The sequence below is a fragment of the Lemur catta genome, chromosome 1 (assembly GCF_020740605.2).
Source record: "Lemur catta isolate mLemCat1 chromosome 1, mLemCat1.pri, whole genome shotgun sequence".
Taxonomy (NCBI): Eukaryota; Metazoa; Chordata; class Mammalia; order Primates; family Lemuridae; genus Lemur; species Lemur catta.
The window spans coordinates 108566703-108586851 of record NC_059128.1 but is presented as its reverse complement, the minus strand read 5'-3'; the positions used below and the strand labels follow the sequence as shown (position 1 = coordinate 108586851).

The window sequence follows — 20149 nt, the reverse complement described above, 5'->3', positions numbered from 1 at the left end:
CTAGGCATAAGTGGTGCATATTTATTCATTTATTTATTTATCTATTTATTTACTTTAGGGACAGAGACTTGCTCTGTGGCCCAGGCTGGACTGCAGTGAACTATGACCCCCAGGCTGTGTCCGGCGCCATTGCCTATTTTTGTAAATAAATTTTATTGGGACGTGGCTATGCTGTTCCCTTACCTGTCGTCTCTGAGGGCTTTCCCACCGCAGTGGCGGAGCCCTGAGCTGTTGGAAGCAACAGAGACCACGTAGCCCGCAAAACCTAAAATACGGAGCATCTGTGTAAACGTGACATGGCTCATCCACAGGGTGGAATATCACTCAGCCTTCAAAAGGAAGGAAATTCCAACACAGGCTACCATGTGGATGGACCCTGAGGATATCGTGCTCAGTGAGAGACGCCAGACACAGGACAAATCCTGTGTGATTCCACCCATAGGAGGTCCCTGGAGTCGTCAGAGCCACAGAGACAGGAAGTAGAGTGGTGGGTGCCAGGGGCTGGGGAGGGGACAGGGAGTGAGTGTTTCATGGGAACAGAGCTTCAGTTTGGGAAGATGAGAAAGTTCTGGAAGTGGAGGGTGGTGACGGTTGCATAGCAACGTGAATGTGCTTAATGCCACTGAGCTGTGCACTTAGAAATGGTTAAAATGGTAAATTTTGTTATGGGCATTTGATCATAATTACAAAAGAAGAAAACAGGCCGGGCGCAGTGGCTCACGCCTGTAATCCTAGCCCTCTGGGAGGCCGAGGCGGGTGGATCGCTCAAGTTCAGGAGTTCGAGACCAGCCTGAGCAAGAGCGAGACCCCTGTCTCTACTAAAAATATAGAAAGAAATTATCTGGCCAACTAAAATATATATAGCAAAAATTAGCCGGGCACGGTGGCGCATGCCTGTAGTCCCAGCTACTCGGGAGGCTGAGGCAGGAGGATCGCTTAAGCCCAGGAGTTTGAGGTAGCTGTGAGCTAGGCTGACGCCACGGCACTCACTCTAGCCCGGGCAACAGAGTAAGACTCTGTCTCAAAAAAAAAACAAAAGAAAAAGTACCAGTTCCCATAGATCTGGCAAAATACAGAAAGGTGAAAAATGTAAGACAGTGTGTCCTGGGACCTTTGGGTGCCTGGACTTGCCCCTCTGAGAAGGGGGCCAACAGCAGTCCCTGCCGTGTGCGAGGCTGGCACAATGCCTGGCACGTGCCAAATGATCGGTCAGTGTCACCATTAGCCAGGCAAGCATGGGGCCCAGGGTGAGCTCAGGGTTCCCGGTGGGGCACAGGCGGTATGACGCCGGCGGCGTGGGTGTGAGCCCGGCAGCCGGGGGGACCAGTCGGCTCTGACAACCTCAGGATGGCGCCGGGCACCGAAGGGAAAAGAACCAACCGTGTTGGCTGCGATGCCCACATCCTCCATCTGACAGCCGCGACTGCTAAATCGGCCCCGTTTCCTTTCCTGTTTTGAAGTTTTAGACTTTTTCTTGATTCCAGAGCGATTCACGGTCAACGTGGGAAGAGGAGAAAAATGCAAAAGAAGACAGAAAAATCCACAGAGAAAGGGAGAGGAAAAAAATAAAAACTTTCAATGGTTGAGGTCCGTGCGCTCGGTCACCAGGTATCTGTTGAGCCGTGCGGGGTGCTGTCCCTGGGCGGGGCAGGTGGCCGTCCCTGCAGACGGAGCCATCCTCAGCAGAGGGGAGGGTGCGGAGAGCAGAGCAGTGAGGGTGGACACACAGGCTGGAGCGGCAGGGAGGACATCCAGGAAGAGGTGACACCTCAGCTGGTCATGAGTAGCTACTGAGGTAGTGGTGCCCAGCAGGGGGACGGGGTGTCCCTGAGATGGGCAGGCAGGGAGCGCCCCACCGAGGGCATGGACTCTGGGGGACGGGCATTCTAGGACAGCGGTTCTCAACCAGGGGTGATCTGTTTTCCAGGGGACATTTGACGATGGATGGAGATGTTTCTGATGTGCTCCAGACATGTGGTGGGTGGAGACAGGGACGCTGCTCACCACGGACAGTGCCCAGGACAGCCCCGCCCCAGAGAACGATCTGGACCCACTTGTCAACAGTGCTGAGGGGGAGAAACCGTGGTCTGGATCCAGCCAATCTCATGGCAGAGTGAGGAGTGAGCAAGTGCAAAGGCCCTGGGGCGGGTGTATGAAGAAACATGCATCCCCAGTCTCTGCTTCCCCAACAACAGCCCACAGCACATGCCTCCTGCTGTCACACCAGTGGTGACCACATTTCCTCCGGCTGAAAATAAGTCACAGAACCGGCCCTGTGGTCTCCAAACCCTCCCAGGTGCATGGCCGCCCTGTGCCCTGCCCTGTCGAGGAGTAAATGCCAGGGATGGGTGTCCTTTGGGAGGCAAAGTGCTGGATTTAAGCACCCAGAGAACAGACCCAAGCTCGACCAGGCTCTTGTTTGGGGATGGAAGAAAAAGGAGGAAGGAGCTGGAAAAAAAAAAAAAGGCTCGTTTGGCTCACGGGAGGGCTGGCAGCTTTCTCTTTGATTCTTGTTAACGCCTGTCCCCGCACGCTGGCGGCCCACAGGGCTCTGCGCATCCTGTGTGGGTCTCCATGGAGACGGAGCCTGACTCCGGCCTGGCGCCACCAGCCTGAGGGGGCCTTGAGCGCTGGGCCCAGCCATGGCACCTGGGACTGCACGGGGACATTGTAGGAGGACCCCTGACCTCTCACCCACCCTGATGTCCTGCCCCCATCGGGGGTGGCCAGGGGGCTGCCGGTACACGTGGTGATAAACGGCCATTTGTTGAGCACCAAGGATGTCACAGACACGATGCCAAGCCCACGTTTGAGCTCTTTGAATCCACACCCAGGGCTGTTACCCTGTTCTCTCTCTTTTTATCCCAGTTGGCAAATAAGGAAACTGAGGCTTAGCTGCCTGAAGAGACATGAGCAGGGATGGTGGGAGGCACGTGGTTCACATCCCAGCACGCTTGCTGTGTGACCCTGCATGAATGACTTTTCCTCTCTGGGCCTCAGTTTCCACCCCCTCCCCCCATAAACAGGTGGACATTTCCTATAAATGGGGTCACACACTCTGTGTCCTGTGTCTGGCATCTCTCACTGAGCACCATGTCCTCAGGGTCCCTCCATGCTGTAGCCTGTGTCAGAGCCTCGTCCCTTTTCATATAGTCTCCCCATACGGTGGGATGTTATTTATCTTGATGACTGAACTTTTTAGTTCCTGCCCTGTGAATTTCACATCCCAGGCAAGTGTCTAACCTGCATCACTCACGTCCTGGCCCTGAAGGTGGCATTAATATTTCATGCATGTGGCTTAGTGCAGGGCAGGGTATGGAGCTCCTCCCTGCAGCCATCCCTTCCAGCCCAGCAGGGACAACCGTCCCTGGCCTCCTGTGGCCGTAGTCACTCATGTCCTTGCTGTTCCTCCATTTCTCCCACTGTTCCCTGCCCCACGGCCTTTGCACTTGATGCGCCAGTCACATCCTAACTGGAAGGTCATCCCCTCTGTTCAGCCTTCCCTGAATTTGCCTTCTAAGGTCTCCACTAGTTCCTTTGCTGCTCTTGCACTAACATTAACCCTCACCCTAACCCTAAAAGTCTAAAAGGCTTTTGTTCATTTATTTGAACCCACCTCAGGGGTCTGTTGTGTGGATTGAACGAGCTACCACGTGCCGAGCACTTAGCACAGAACCTGGCACATGGGAAGAGCTATGCGGTTTGTCAATATCAAGTCTCTATAGACCACATTGAAATAAAATACAATTTACAATGGGCATGAATGCTGTGGAGAAAAAAAGGAAGGCTGAGAAAGGAGGAAATGGTGGCTGAGTGATTTTAGATAAGGTGGGAAGAGGAAGTGACGTGAGATTGATGTGAGCCATGTCCTGTCTGGGGAAAGGCGTTCCGGGCAGAGGGCACAGCCGTGCAAAGGCCCTGGGGCAGGACCGCGCCTGGTGTGTGGGAGGCACAGTGAGGAGGCCCATGCGGCTGGAGCAGAGTGAGGATGGGAGAGAGGGAGGAGGGAAGGGCAGGGAGGGGATGAGGCAGGTCGTGCAGGGTCTGGTGGGCTGCAGGGAGGACTTGGGCTTAAATTCTGGAACATCTGTGGGGAGTTTCAAGCAGAGCTGACCATGCACCCATAGAGCACTTGGCCCAAGTGTATCAATATATTTCGAAATATTTTGAAGAGGATGCTCACAGAGCAAGTGTAATTTTAAAAAGTATAACTTCTGGTTGATATAAATACAATTATTGCTGTTTTTTCTTTTAAAAAATTTTTTCATTTTCTTTTCTTTTTTCTTCAGTGGCTGCACATGACAAAGAATATTGCTATTTTTATTAAATAAGTTATAAACGGCTGGGCTCTGCGGCTCACGCCTGTAATCCCAGCACTCTGGGAGACTGAGGTGGGAGGATCGCTTGAGGTCAGGAGTTCCAGACCACCCTGGACAATAGTGAGACCTCACCTCTACAAAAAATAAGAAAAAAGGCTGGGCGCAGTGGCTCATGCCTGTAATCCTAGCACTCTGGAAGGCCGAGGCGGGTGGATCGCTTGAGGTCAGGAGTTCGAGACCAGCCTGAGCAAGAGCGAGACCCCGTCTCCACTAAAAATAGGAAGATATTATCTGGTCAACTAAAAATATATATAGAAAAAATTAGCTGGGCATGGTGGCGCATGCCCGTAGTCCCAGCTACTCAGGAAGCTGAGGCAGGAGGATGGCTTGAGCCCAGGAGTTGGAGGCTGTAGTGAGCTGTGATGGTGCCACTGCACTCCAGCCTGGGTGACACAGCAAGACCCTGTCTTAAGAAAAAGAATCAAGGCCGGGTGCGGAGGCTCACGCCTGTAATCCTAGCACTCTGGGAGGCCGAGGCGGGTGGATCGCTCGAGGTCAGGAGCTCGAGACCAGCCTGAGCAGGAGTGAGACCCCATCTCTACTAAAAATAGAAACAAATTAGCTGGCCAATTGAAATATACATAGAAAAAATTAGCCAGGCATGGTGGCGCATGTCTGTAGTCCCAGCTACTCGGGAGGCTGAGGCAGGAGGATCGCTTGAGCCCGGGAGTTTGAGGTTGCTGTGAGCCAGGCTGACGCCACGGCACTCACTCTAGCCCGGGCAACAGAGCGAGACTCTGTCTCAAAAAAAAAAAAAAAATCAAGTTATAAACTTAAAAGTGCTCATCACAGTGCCCGGCACACAGCATTATGCAAGCGTTCTTCCCTTTACCGCCCTGTTGTTGAGGAGGTGCATGTTTACATGGCTGGCAACACTTAAATAAGCACTTTGGAGAACTGTGAGCTACTTCTAGTATTTTTCCTGTTATAATTAGTGGGATCCGGTGCTGCTGTTTGTCACCGATTTTGTTATTATTATTGATGAGTTACCTACTTAGAGCACCAGGGACACTGTAGGTGCGCACCCTGCAGAACTGGGAGGCTGAGGCGGGAGGATCGCTTGAGCCCAGGAGTTGGAGGCTGCAGTGAGCTGTGACCACAGCCTCATTTTGGTATTTCTGCTGTGGTTCTGGGAGCCCGTGTTCCTGCTTGTTGCTGATGTTATTATTATTGATGAGTTACCTACTTACAGTGCAAGGACACCTTTTATAGGTGCCCACCCCATGGAACCGGGAGCTCCTTCTGACACCTCTCCTGCCCTTGTGGGAGCTGTGTCCCTTCCTGTTGCTGATATTATTATTATTACTATTCTTTTTATTTTTTTTTGAGACAGAGTCTAACTCTGAGTGAGTGCCGTGGCATCAGCCTAGCTCACAGCAACCTCAAACTCCTGGGCTTAAGCGATCCTCCTGCCTCAGCCTCCCGAGTGGCTGGGACTACAGGCATGCGCCACCATGCCCGGCTAATTTTTTCTATATATATTTTTAGTTGGCCAGATAATTTTTATTTCTATTTTTAGTAGAGACGGGGTCTCGCTCAGGCTGGTCTCGAACTCCTGACCTCGAGTGATCCGCCCGTCTCGGCCTCCCAGAGTGCTAGGATTACAGGCGTGAGCCACCGCCCCCGGCTATTATTGCTATCACTATTCTTGATGAGTTCCCTACAGCGCCAAGGACACCGTCTATAGGTGTCCACCCTATGGGACGGGGCGCTCCTGGCACATCCCCCGGCGTTGTGGGAACTGCGTTCTTTGTCACTACTTATCATCACTATTGATGGGTCCCCTCTGGGAGCGCCAGGACCCCCCCTCCCTTAGCACAACCCCGCGGACCGCCCCCGCTCCTCGGGGCGTTGCGGGGCTGCAGCCTCAGTTTCCCGGCGCTTGGCAGGTGCGGCAGCCAGCAGGGGGCGCCAGCAGGAGCGGAGGAGGAGGAGGAGGAGGAGGAGGAGGAGGAGGAGGAGGAGGAGGAGGAGGAGGAGGAGGAGGAGGAGGAGGAGGAGGAGGGGAGGGGGAGGGGGAGGGGGAGGAGGAGGAGGGAGGGGAGGAGGGATGGGAGGAGGGGTGGGCGGAGGAAGAGGACAAGGGAGGAGCGGGAGGAGGGGGAGGAGGGGGAGGAGGGGGAGGAGGGAGGGGAGGAGGGAGGGGAGGAGGAGGAGGGAAGAGGGAGGACGGGAGGAGGAGGGAGGAGGCGGAGGGGAGGAGGTGCGGGAGGAGGCGACGGGAGGAGGAGGAGGAGGAGGCGCGGCCGCGAGCGCCTGGCGCGCCATGGCCCGGCTGACGGAGGGCGAGGCGCGCAGGCGGCAGCCCCAGCTCCTGCAGCCGCGGCCCTCGCCCGTGGGCGGCAGCGCGCCCGAGGGCCCCGGCGGGCGGCCCGACGGCATGAAGGACCTGGACGCCATCAAGCTGTTCGTGGGCCAGATCCCGCGCAACCTGGATGAGAAGGACCTCAAGCCGCTGTTCGAGCAGTTCGGCCGCATCTACGAGCTCACGGTGCTCAAGGACCCCTACACGGGCATGCACAAAGGTGGGCGCGCCCCCTGCCCACCTCCCGTCCCCGCGCTTCGCCCTCCGCCCCCCCACGTCCTGCCCCTCCCGCTCCGGGGGCGCCGTGACAGCTCCGAGCCGCCCCCCCTGCTGCCTCCCCTCCGCGCCTCTCCTCTGCCTTTCTCTCCTCTCCCGTCTCCCTCGACCTCCCTGTTCTCCCCGCCACCTGCATCCTGCCCCTCTCTCCCCCCTCCCTCTCCCTCCGTCCCCCCGGACCCCCACCCCGTCCTTCCTCCCTCACCCACCCTCTCCTGCCCCTGTGCCGCCGGGGCAGCCTCCTGGGCCACCACCACCCCTCCCGGCACCCCCTCCCCATTCATTCGGCCTCCCCCCCCACCCCCACCCCTGGCGAGGCCCCGTCGGGGAAGTTTGCACCTCTGGACTCCATTGCTTTGGCCATTTGCACAAAGCCAATTCGGCGGGGGCAGGGCCGGCCCGGCTGCTGGGGACACAGGGGACACAGATGCCCAGGACCCCAGGCTAATCGGTAACTACAAAGAAAGAGAGGGTGGGGGGCGCCAGGAGTGGAGCCTGCTCTGGGGTGGGGGCTGGGGGTGGTTGAAATGTCCCCCGTCTCCCCGACTGCCCACCCCCTGGCCCAGCTCTGCTGGGGTCTGCACCCCCCAACCCCTCCGTTCCTCTTCCCTGCCCGCTCCCTGCGTCCACCTTTGGCTGAAGTTGACAGTGGCGGAGGCTGCTAGCCGGGCGTGGGGGTCTGGAGCCCGAGACAATGAGATTGGACCGTCCATCGGGCAGAGCCCAAATCCCGCCAGGGCTGGGCAGGGTGGAGGAGGGAGGCGTGGGCGACCTCAGAGCCCAGCGGGGAAGGCCTGACAGCCTGCCTGCCTCCCACCTGACTGGCCCTCTGATGGCATCCCAGCAGGGAGGGGTGCCCAGCGGTCGGTCCTGTGTGTGTGTGTCCCCGGCCCTAGGCTCAGATTGTGGGCCCAGCGCCTGATTTGGGCGGCTTTGACAGACTTCCTGTCAGGTGTTAGGGACTGGGGGTGGGGACTTCAAAGGCTTTGTGCTGGACACTCCTGGGCCCCCATCCTCTTGCAAGACCCCGGAGAGGCCCTGGGGAAGGACCAGGGCCTGTGACCTATTTGGGGCCCACCCTGGTTGGTTGCATGCATGGTAAGCATGAATACGTGTTTATTGAATGAATGAATGAATGAATGAATGAATGAATGAATGACAGGGCTGGGAAGGCCACAGGCAGGGTCCGGTGGGATGGAGCCCAGGCCTGTCACTTCGGCAGCCAGCCCCTCCAGCTGGTATCTTGAGGGGGAGGAAAGAAACCCTCTCTCCATCCCCTACCTCTTTTCAAAACCAACCATCACTCCCCCCGCCAAAAAAAATTGGGCCTGAAAAATCTGACTCCTCCGTGTGGCCTGGGAGGATAGAGGGGGCTCGCACGCAGCTGTGGCTCCAGCTCTGGGGTCTGTGGACGGCTGGAGGGCTTTCCCCACCACCCCCCAGCCCCTGGTATGTCTGAAGCGCCCATTTCTAGAAAGATTCCCGGGGGAATCCGACAGCCCACGTGGGCCCGGCACGCTGCATTGACAGGCCTTTGGCGAGTCGGGGTCAGAGAGACAGCTGGGGTGCAGGCGGCTCCTTCCCCCCTGCTGATTGTTAAATCTCCTGTGGAAATCCCTGGCCAGGGCAAGGTGAGGGCTGCTGGCTGGTGCTGAGTTTTTCCCCGGACCTGAGCCTCAGTTTCCCTACTGTCCACTGAGCAGGGCCGGTGTCTGTGGAGTTGTCGGTCTCTGCTCGGAGAGTGTCCGGATTCCGGGGCGCCGCGGGGTCTTTTCCATGGGTGATCTTTCCTTGGAGGCTGAGAATTTAGAAACATGGTGTCCCTGACAGCCGGCCACCACCCTCCACTTTTGAGGGGGCCTGGGTCTCTCTGTGTCCCTGAGACGCAGGGGCTGGGGGTAGCAAGGGAGGGGCTTCACATCCTCTCGGGGCAGGGGACCCCTGCCCACCCGCCCGGGCCTGGCTGGACTTTACCTGGTCTTCACCTAAGGCTGCTTGGCAGGTGGGCACGGAGGGGTGACCAGGAAGTGGGGGTGCCTCGAGGGTCAGTGTCTGTGACCCAGGCCTGTGACTGGGGCTCAGCTGTGTGGCTTCTGGCTAGTGGCAGCCCCTCTCTGGGCCTCAGCCAAGGGGAGGTAGAAGAATGAATGAGGAAATTAGGGTTCCAGGGAGGGGAGCCAGTCCAGTCACCTCCTGCCACCACGTGTCTTACTTGGCTTGGTTTCCGGGGAGCCAGCAGGTTATGCGGAACCTGCAGCCCATGGTGCCGGCCAAGGGCAGTGGGGCCGTGGGGCACAGACCCCAGAAATCCCCCAAAGGCAGCACGTGCCCCCAGAGCCTCTGAGTCCCTGGATGCTGGGGGTGTCCCGTGAGGCTGGGCAAGAACCAGAGTGAAAACATTCCTTGAAGGTCTCCTGGCTCCGGGCAGCCGGCACAGAGAGGCCACCCTGAGTCATCATTTACTCATGGGGTCGTGTCAGCCCCCCGTGGAAGGGATCGCTGCTGAGGTGTCAGAGCTCATTTCAGGGAAACTGAGGCCCAGAGAGGCACATATGAGGTCCCAGGTCTGGCCAGAGTGAGGCCCCTGTCACCCACCTGCCCCCTCCCAGGCCAGGGGAAGCAGAAGTGTCTGTGTCTGTGTGACAAAGTGGTGACAGGTTCCGCCAAGCCGAGAGTGAGGCCCCCGCAACGATGGTGTTAGGAGGGGAGGGGGCTGTGACAGCCCCTGACAGCCACAGCCGAGGGTGGCATGGGGTCAGTGCAATTCCTAGGGGCCGTGCTGAGGCCACCAGAGACCAGGAGGTCTGTCCCCAGCAATGGGGCGGGCATGGGACGGTTCTCCAAAAAAGGGCAGGCCCACCGCCCATCGGCCCTGGGCTTTTTTGTTTTTAAGAGAGAGAGACAGAGACAAAGGGATGCAGAGACAGGGAGGGGGGGTTGAAGAGAGATGGACGAGGGGTGGGAGAGGGAAGCCACAGGCCCGCTCCCCTACCCACAGTCCCCAGATCTGTGCCTCCTCCGGAGCGAGGGGGGCTCCCCCAGGAAGGACCCCCACCCCAGGCCAGGGCTCAGGCCAGGAACTGGACACTGGGGTTGGGGCTCCCACTGCCCCCACTGCAGTCCCCTGCCCCGAGACCCTCCCTCCATCCGAGGGGCCTCGAGGTGCCCTGAGAGCTGGTGTCTCTCTCTCCCCACTGGGACCGCGTGTTGATGCCCGCCCTGCCCAGGATACGTGGTGGTGCAAGTCCAGGCACCGCCACCGGCCCCCATTATGGCAATCGCATATGCATTTGCATGTTAATGACAATATTTGTCTTAAAGCGAGGTTGCACCCGGGACGGTGCAGGTTGGGGGGGGCATGGCGGGGGCCGGGGTGGGGGCCCGCGGTTTCCATGGGAGCACCAGCTGCTGTCGCGGCTCCCGGGGGGTGGGAGGAGGGAAGGCTGTGACAGGCTGAGCTCTGAGGCGTGACATTCCGAGTGTGACGCCAGCCCCGGGGAGACAGCGGCAGTGGCGGGCGCGGCCTGGCATAGGGGGACCGAGGAGCAGTTGGCTCTCCTGGTAGTGGCCGTGGGGACAGCAGCAGGGGGCTGGGGCTGAGTCACCAAAGGCCAGCTGGCTTAAGTGTGCACAGAAGCGACCCTCACCTGGGGCGCTGTGGCTTCCAGCTAGGCATGCCCCTCTCTGAGCCTCAGTTTCCCCAGATGCCCATTCTTTATTTAACAGACTTTCATGTGGCCCCTGAGGCTGCACACCTGTGACTGTGACATCGTTTCTGCCCCCTCCCATCCGTCCATCTGCCATTCAGGCAGAGAACATTTATTGAACGCCTACTGTATTCCAGCATTTGTGCAGAGCCGTCATGAGCAGGGATCCCTTATGGAATTCACAAGGGAGTGGGCTAGACATCAACCCCTCCATCCATGTGACCAGCCCTTATTGAGCACTTGCTGTGTACCAGGCCCTGCTCTAGACCCTGGGACACAGAGTTGGGCGAAGCAGATCAAATCCGTTCCTCGACCCGTACCCAGACGGCTCCTCCCCCCGGGGTTTTAGCATGGAGGAGGGAGGTGGCTGAGGAAACAGGTGTCAAAGCGTCGAGCTCAGGGATGTGATGGTGGAAACATGCACATGGGCGGTGACAACCCAGAGGAAGTCCTGCTCCTGCAGGAGTGGAGGCTGGGGGGCTTCCAGGAGAGGCGCTCTGGGTGGCAGAGCGGTTGAGAGCTTGCCATTGAGATGAATGTGGTTTCTCCGCATCTTACCGGCTGCGTGGCCTCGGGCAGGTATCTTAACCTCTCTGAGCCTCATTGGGGCCTCCTGTTTCAGAGGAAAGGGGCAGGGGAGAACTGAAATGGCAGTGACACTCTTGGCATGGGGCTGAGCACACAGTATGTGCCTGGTTGGAGGGCGCTGGGCATGTTATGTGAGTGCACTGAGACCTGAGGGGCGAGAAGGTAGGGAAAGGTGTTCTTGGCAGAGGGAACCATATATGCAAAGGCTCAGAGGAGCATGAACTCTGGGGAGTCATAGGTGAGGGGAAGATGGGGTTTTTGCCCTGGTGGGGAAGGAGTAAAGGGTCTTTCGAGCCCCAGGGTCTCCTTCTTCCACGGGCTCTCCACTGGGGCTGGACTCAGGATGCTGTCCATGAAACAAACCTATTTCAAGCCTACGTGAGGCCTCATATTGGCAAGTGAGGCCTTGGCCACTGCAAACACCCAGTAGGACTATGTTCATTCATTCATTCATTTATTCATTCAGCTAACACTCCCTGAAAGCCCTGTGAGGCATTGCCTTGTACTGGGCAAGAGAGAACTAAGGCCAGAGCCAGACATCAACAGCTATGGTTACAGTGGTCAGGGCCGGGTCAGACGGAGGGACACAAGGTTGAGGGAACTGGATAAGGAAGTGGGGGCTCTGCCTGGGGAATCCAGCTGTATGGAGGAGGGGCATTAGAAATGGGGCTTTGAAGGATCAATAGGAGCTTTCCAGGCAGAGAAAGAATCTCATTTGTGCCTTCACAGAAACATTTATTGTGTTCCAGGCCCTGTGATGGGCATGGAACATGGCAGTGAACGAGATAAGGTGGATGTCTCTGCCCCGCTGGATATGTGCAGGGGGAGTGGATTTGCAGAGGCCTGGAGGTGTGAAGGTTAATTTATGCATCTGGGGTAGAGGAGGAATTCAGCAAGACATGGGAGGTGAGGCTGCAGAGTCAGCATGGGCTGGACCCTGAAGAGCCTCTGATGCTGGACTTAAAGGTGACCAGGGCCAGAGGGAGCGGCTTGTAGGTTTGAAAGATGTTGACCTAGCAAAAGTCCAGTTGGTCTGGGGTTATGGTCATCATCATGGACATGTAAGCTCTTTGAGGGCAGAGGCTGTGTCCTGTTCACCATGTTGAAGTGGAGTGTGTGGATGTACAAGGGCTTGAGGGAGTGGGAGGTGTGAGGATGGGGGCGGGGGGATGGCTGACAGGTGGGTAGGTGGATGGATATGTGAACCAATGGATGCAGACGTGGATGGATGGGTGGGTGGATAGCAATGACTCACTGGATGTATGAGTGGTTTTGATGGATGAAAAAGTGGGTAGGTGGATGGAAGGCTTGAATGGATTAGTGGATGGGTGGGTAGGTGAATGGATGGATGGATGAATAGATGGGTGAGTGGGTAGGTGGATGGAAGCATGGGTGGATGAATAGATGGGTGGGTGGGTGGATGGATGGATGGGTGGGTGGGTGGATCAGTAGGTGTATAGATGGATGGATGGATAGAGAAATAGATGAGTAGATGGAGAAATGGATGGATGAATGGATGATGGGTGGGTGGAATATTAATGGATGGGTGGATGGATCAGTAGGTGGATGGATGGGCAGATGGGAGGATGGATGGATGGGTGGGAGGATGGATGGATGGGTGGGTGGGTGGACAGATGGGAGGATGGATGGGTGGGTGGGTGAACAGATGGGAGGATGGATGGATGGGTGGGTGGGTGGACAGATGGGAGGATGGATGGGTGGGTGGGTGGATGAACAGGTAGGTAGATGGGTGGGTGGGTGGGTGGATGGGTGGAGAAATAGATGAGTAGATGGAGATATGGATAAATGGATGGTTGATGGATGGATGCAATATTAATGGATGTCTGGATGGGTGGATGGGTGGGTGGATGGGTGGGTGGACAGATGGGTGGATAGGAGGATGGATGGATGGGTGGAGGGGGTAGATGGAAGGATGGATGGGTGGGTGGGTGGATGAATAGATGGGTAGATGGGTGAGTGGGTGGATGGGTGGATGGATGGAGAAATAGATGAGTAGATGGAGAAATGGATGAATGGATGGATGATAGGTGGATGGAATATTAATGGATATCTGGATGGGTGGATGGGAGGATGGATGGCTGGGTGGATGGGTGGATGGGCAAGTGGGCAGGTGGATTGGTAGGTGGACAAACGGATGCGTGGATGGATGGACGTGTGGATGGATGAATGGATGAATAAATGTCTAAATAATGGATGGATGGATTAATAGGTGGAGAGGACAGGTGGATAAGTGAATGTTTGGGTGGAAGGGTGGATAAAGTGAATGAATAATGGGTGGATGGGTTGATGGACAGATGTGTGGACAGGTGGGTGAGTGCATGGGTGGAGGAATTGCTGGTGTCGTGATGGGGACTAAAGCCATGGGATGAGTCAAGATGCCTGCAGGCAAGAGATCAGGGGTTCAGAATGAGCCCTCAAAAGCCCCCACGTGTCAGGCTGGGGCAGAGGTGAAGGCAGGGAGGTCAGAGGTCATCTGGGAGGCAGCATGCCTGATGCAGGGGTGGGAGGCCAGGGACACAGCCCCTGCCCTCTTGATCAGGAACCCATGCATTCATCCAGGCAGGGGCAGTAAACAGGGAGAGAAAGCCTGTCTGTCTTGCTGTCCCCAGAGACAGAGGGGGACAGCTTCGGGCTGAGACGATGAAGGAGGAGAGGCGGATGGCAGAAAAGGGAGGCTCTCGTGTATTTCTCAGTGCATGATACCGTGAGTCCCATTTTGTGGATGAGAAAGTGAGGACTCAGAGAGGTTAAGCGACTGGCCCAAGGTCACACAGCAGACAGATAGTAGGCTGGCTTTGATCCTCATCTTTCACCACGAGGTGACAGAGCTGAGGTGAAAGACCAAGTGTATGGGACCCCAGCATGCAGGGGGTTCAGGATCAAAGGGGTTTGAGATGGGACTGGTGTGCTGGCTGGGAAGAGAAGGAGACAAAGAGCAGTGTCTTTCTTGTCTCTGTCTCTCCTGCACACAGCTGGTGCATAATAGGTGCTCAGGAAATAGTGAATGACTGCATGCAAGGTGTGGCAGGCAGAGCAGGGATAAGAATGGATCGAATGCTGTCGCTGCCTTGAAGGAAGTAGTTTGGATCTGAGCAGGTCAGTTTAGACACAAAATAACTCAATTCATTCAGCAAGTATTTATTGAGCACCTTCTGTGTGCCTGGTGTTGTGCAGGCCACAGGGACCCAGCCCTAAACAAAACCTGTACAAACCTCTGTCCTCATGGCTCCTGGCATGTGGGAGGCACAGCGAGGAGGCCTGTGTGGCTGGAGCAGAGGGAGGAGGGGAGGGAAGGCAGGGGCCGGGCAGGTTGTGCAGGGGCCTGAGGTTGCAGGGAGGACTTGCAATGGGCTTTGACCCTGAGGGAGGTGGGAGCCATGGAGGGCTGTGGGCAGAGGAGGGCTGGGCCCTGATGCAGGTACTCATAGGTGCCCCTGGTGGCAACTTTGGGGCAGACAGACCATGGGGGGCAAGGGCGGAGGGGACTGGGCTGGGGCTGGCCAGTGCGGACGCTGTGAGAAGTGGCCACATGTTACAGAACTGGGAAATCACAGCCTGGGTGGGAGACCCACAGGCACGGGGACAGCTCCTGGAGGTGCCTGAGCCCTCACTGATTGGGGGTGGGAGGATTCCCAGGGGAGGGGGCTTATCAGCTGGGACTTGAAAGTCGAGGAGGCAAAGACAGGGGTGAGGTTGTGCAGGTCGGTGAGAGACCAAGCCTTGGGTGTGGCCGGGGTCAGGGCATAGCCAGGGACACGGCCACCGTCTGTCCAGGGTCAGTCCTGGACCTGCCAAGCTCCCAGGGAAGGGACGAAAGTCGCAGACTCATGCATGAAGTTGAGGACTGTGAATTGTAAGGAGGAAAAACTAGTTTTTATTTTCTTTTCGTTTTTAAACAATTTTGTGGTTTATGGTTATGTTTTTTAGACCATTCGATCGGCGTACCAAACCTTGGTGGTTTAAGGAGTCTGCCCCAATGGTCTGGAATTTTCTGAAACTTGGAAGCACTTTATCCACCCAACCCCCAAGTTTGGGTTAAAATCTAGAGGTTGTTTCTGGCTCGCTGTGTGGCCCCAGGAAAGCTGCTTAAGCTCTCTGGGCTTGGTTCGCTGCTCTGGAATATCGGGACAAAAATAGCTGATGGGTAGAATGGCGATTTGGGGGTGTGGTGGCCCTGTGCACATGGTTGGTGCTCCCTTGCTGGGCTGTTTGGGGGAGTTTTCACCAGTCCTGGGAGGTACTGTCTGTAACATTCCCTAAACCCTCAGATCCAGCAGAGCCCAAAAGGGGCTCTGCATCTTTCTTCCAAACTGCTTCCCCAGAATTCACCCCAAACCATTAACATTTTAGGACAGAGGTGGAGCATGTCTAGAAGCCAAGTGTTTGGTTTGTAGCTATATTGAATTATTACGGGGCTACTTCATGATACAGGTGTTCCCCAAACATGGGGCTCTGAGTACTGGAGGAGCCAAGCAGGCAGGGCAAACCCCAGAGAGCTTTCAATGGTGGGGAGAAGGTGCCCACCTTACAGATGAAGAGACCGAGGTTCACAGTGGCCCAGGTCACACACCGGACCACTGGGTCCCCATCTGGGTTCGTGTCCTAGGGCCATCTAGGGCTGACCACAAAACTAGGAGGGTTGAAGCAGCTGACGTTTCTTCTCTCATGGTCCCGGAGGCCAAAAGTCTGGGGTCCCGCAATGCGACATTGTGGGCGGGACCACGCTCCCTCTGGGAGCTCCAGGGGAGGGTCCTTCCTGCCTCCTCCAGGCGTCCTTGGCTTGTGGCTGTGTCGCTCCAGTCTCTGCCTTGGTCTCCACACAGCCGTCTCCCCTGCACCTGTCTTCTGTCTCTTATGAGGACACTTGTCATTGGATTTGTGGCCCACCTTAAATGAGGATGATCTCATCTCAAGATCCTTAAATAAATCTGCAAAGACCCTTTTTTCCAAATAAGGCCACAGTCCAGGTTCCAGGATGGACATATCTTTTTTTTTGGGGGGGGCATCATTCAGACCCCACCATCCAAGCCAGTCCTAGGCATCCTTCTCCCCCACCCCCACCACTCTTCTCCCCTGTCCCCTCCAGTGGCGTCTCCCACCTCTCACGGCACACTGCAGGCAGAGCCACCTGTTGCCCTCTGAACTTTCCCCAACCCCGCCTCCCTCCCTGGTCAGAGCCAGGCTGACCACCATACAAGGGGCTCTGTCAGGCTCCGCCTTGTCTCTGTGTCACCAAGCAGGGTGTTGTCCCCGGGCTGAGCAGGGGCCTGTTGCTGCAGAGAGACCACAGAGAAAGAGTCACTTCCCCAGAAAAAACATCCCAGGGCTGGAGAAAAGGGTGTCCTTGCAGGCTGGGGTCATGCAGGGCTGAGCCCAAGTCCTCACTCTGCCACTTCCTTTATTTTTTTAATGTTTTTCTCCTTATATTGCCATAAGTATATTGAGCTTGTTTATAGCAAAGTCTTGTTTTGTCAATGGCCGGTGCCTCAGTTTCCCCATCTGTAAAATGAGGATGAGACTAGAAATAGGGATGCCATTCTCTTGGGCTAATCTGAGGACTCAAAGGATTCATGGGGGCAAAGTGTCCTGTGATATGCCTGGTGCTCAATCCGCATCAACTATTATCATTATTATAATATTATGAGTCATGAAGCTCCAACAGCTCAGATCTTGGGGCAGAGGGCAGAGGATCTCAATGTGAGGAGGGACCCTGAGGATTCCCCAGTGGTGAGGTTTCCTCTCTGGGGAGGCTTTTCTTGCTTACCTCCAGGGATGGGGAACTCCCTCCCTCCCAAGAGAGCTATGATGAGGCAGATCTAGTTATTAGGAAATTTTAATCCATTGAGCATATCTCTTGCTCCCCAAGGATCCTGTGCCCCTCAGTCCCTGATAATGCCCTTGGGTCTGGAGAGTGGAGTGCTGATTAGTATTAAAAAGCAATGAACTTCATGAACATCGCTGAGAGTCTGTGCTGTTTGGGAACTGTGTAAGTTTGCTAGGGTTGCTGTAACAACATGTCACAAACTGGGTGTCTTACACAACAGAAATTTATCCTCTCACAGTTCGGGAGGCCAGAAGTTCAAGATGAAGGTGTGGGCAGGGCTGGTTCCTTCTAAGGCTGTGAAGGAGAATCTGTCCCAGGCCTTTCCCGGCTCCTGCTGGTGGCTGCATCCTTGGTGTCCCTTGGCATGTAGACACATCACCCCGATCTCCACCTCCTCCATCACGTGGCGTCCTCCCCGCGTGTGTCTTGGTGTCTGGATCAGGGCCCATCCTAATGACCTCATCTCAACTAACTCCATCTGCAACGACCCTGTTTCCAAACGAGGTCCAACTCTGAGGTCCTGGAGATTAGGACAGCAATTTGTGATTTGCGGGGGGCACATTCAGCCCATAAGAGGATCTATAAATCAAGCCTCTAATTGTCCAGAAATGGGTAAACATCACACATTTTCACCGGCTGGAAAAGACAAGCTAAGAGGCCAAGAAGAGATTGGGCCTGGAGATGAGGAAAGCCATGAGAAAGCATTTCAGCACCAGGGACAGAGGCACGCGGGCTTTTGTGTGCCTGCCTGTGTTGTCTGTCTGGTGCTGCTCAGGGGACTCACCCTTATCCTCCCTGGGCCACCACCCTTTGAGTCCTGCAGACGCCACAGGCAAAAAAATGAAAAAAAAAAAAAAATCCTAGGAAGGACATTTTTAAATTGTTTTTTTGAGACAGGGTCTCACTTTGTCACCCAGGCTGGAATGCAGTGGTGTCAGCCTAGCTCACTGCAGCCTCCAACTCCTGGGCTCAAGCGATCCTCCTGCCTCAGCTTCCCAAAGTGCTGGGATTACAGGTGCAGCCACCACACCTGGATAATTTTTCTCTTTTTTGGTAGACACAGGGTCTTGCTCTTGCTCAGGCTGGAGGGACATTTTTTTTTGCCATTATTTTACAACCGCCTGAAGCCCAATTTCTTGCTGATAATGCTTGATTTCTCTCAGGCCTTAATGCTAGTTGTCGTAGTGTGATTATTATGTTTTGGAAGATCTTGAGGAATAAAATTCTGAAAATAGAAACATCAAGAAGTGAATAGACAGACAAGCCAAGGAATGGTAGAAGATGTTTGGTCACATAAAACAACAACAAAAGATTAGCACACAGACTCTATATAAAGAGCCCCTACAAAGCAACGAGGTGCCCAACTTCATTAATAACTATAGGAATGTACATGAAAACCTCAGTGACATACAATGACACGCCCATTAAATGTCTAACATTCAAAAGGTTGGCAAAACCAAGGGTTAGTGAAGATGCAGCACTAATAAAACTAGACATTGTACAACCCACTTTGGAAAACTATTTGAAAGAATCGATAAAAGTTAAGCCTATGCCCACCTTATAACCAGCAATTCCATTCCTGGGTGTGCCTTTGTGCATGAAAATATATAGACAAGAATGTTCCATAGGAAGAATGTTCCATAGTGGTCTATTCATAATAGCCCCAAACAGCAAACAGCCCAAATGCCAGGAGAGTGGATAAACAATTCATAGTATATCCATAGGATAAAATACTGCACAGCCACAAGAAGGAATTAACCCCTGCTACACACAACCACGTGTTGTTGCATGTATATGGAGTGAAAGAAGTCACACACGAAGGTGTACATATGCTATGATTCCATTTATGTAAGTTCAAAACCAGAAAGCACTCAATGACGTTGTTCAATGATGCACGCAGGGCAAGAAGCCACAATGAAATCTTGTCACAAGAGCCAGGGTAGAGGCTGTGATGGGGTGGGGGCACCCAGGCTTCTAGTGGCTTCATGATGGCTGCCACATTCTATTTCTTGATCTGGGAGATGGTTATAAGGGTATAATCATTTGTTACATTGTACACTTACGTGTTTGCACTTTTCAGAGGGATGTGATTGTAATATATCTCAATTACAATTTTTATTGTGTTAAAATATACATAACATAAAATGTACAATCTTAACCATTTTTATGTGGTGCAGCTCAGTGGCATTAAGCACATTCACGTGGTTGTGCAACCATCACACCCCTCTGTCTCCCGAACTTTCTTATCTTCCCAAACTGAAACTCTGTCCCAATGAAACACTAACTCCCCACCCCCTCCCCAACCCCTGGCACCCACCAGTCTACTTCCTGTCTCTGTGGATCTGATGCCTCTAGGGACCTCCTGTGAGTGGAGCCACACAGGATTTGTGTTTTTCACTGATTTCACCAAGAATAATGTTCTCCAGGCTCATCCACGTTGAAGCAGGTGTCAGAATTCCCTTCCATTTTCAGGCTGGATAACATCCCACTGTGTGGATGGATCGCGTTGTGTTTGTCGCCCATCCATGGACACTTGGGTGGCTTCTACCTTTTGGCTATTGTGAACAGTGCTGCTGTCAACACTGTTAGACAACTATCTGTTTTCCTTTCTGCTTTCAGTTCTTTTGAATGTATACCCGAAGTGCAATTGCTGGGTTATGTGGTAATTCTATGTTTAGTTTTTGAGGAACTGTCAAATTGTTTCCCACGGCAGCCATACCATTTTCCACTCCCACCACAAATGTTTTTAAAAATGCTACAAATCTTGGTGATTCTAGCAGGGACACTTAAAAATAAAATACAATAAAATGCTAGAAACCCGTTTAAGGTCTGCCTGGTCCCCTCCCCGCCACCCCCCCCCAGGGGTCGAGGGGACTTGCAGACCCGGGATGGGGACCCCTCCCCACCGCTCGGCCCAGCTGGTGGGAGCCGGCAGCTGGGCGCTGGCAGCTCAGTAGGAGGCCGCTTTAATTAGCTCCTGCTCAGGGGGTCCCTGGGTGGGGGCAGGCAGAGAGATAGAGAACCAGAGGGTCCCAGGGCATCAGAGCAG

The 20149-nt window shown here is 54.9% G+C and overlaps 1 protein-coding gene across 11 annotated transcripts in view; it reads left to right on the top strand.

Annotated features, from left to right (window-relative positions):
- Nucleotides 1-6645: 6645 nt before the first annotated feature.
- Nucleotides 6646-20149, top strand: part of CELF5 (CUGBP Elav-like family member 5) — a 44132-nt gene continuing 30628 nt past the window's right edge. For 10 of the 11 annotated variants that reach the window (XM_045544512.1, XM_045544501.1, XM_045544468.1 and 7 more), the window contains exon 1: nt 6760-6904. In XM_045544512.1, the coding sequence (XP_045400468.1) occupies nt 6760-6904 (145 nt within the window). Of the gene's footprint in view, nt 6905-20149 lie in introns of all 11 variants that reach the window. The other variant, XM_045544451.1, reaches the window with a different exon arrangement.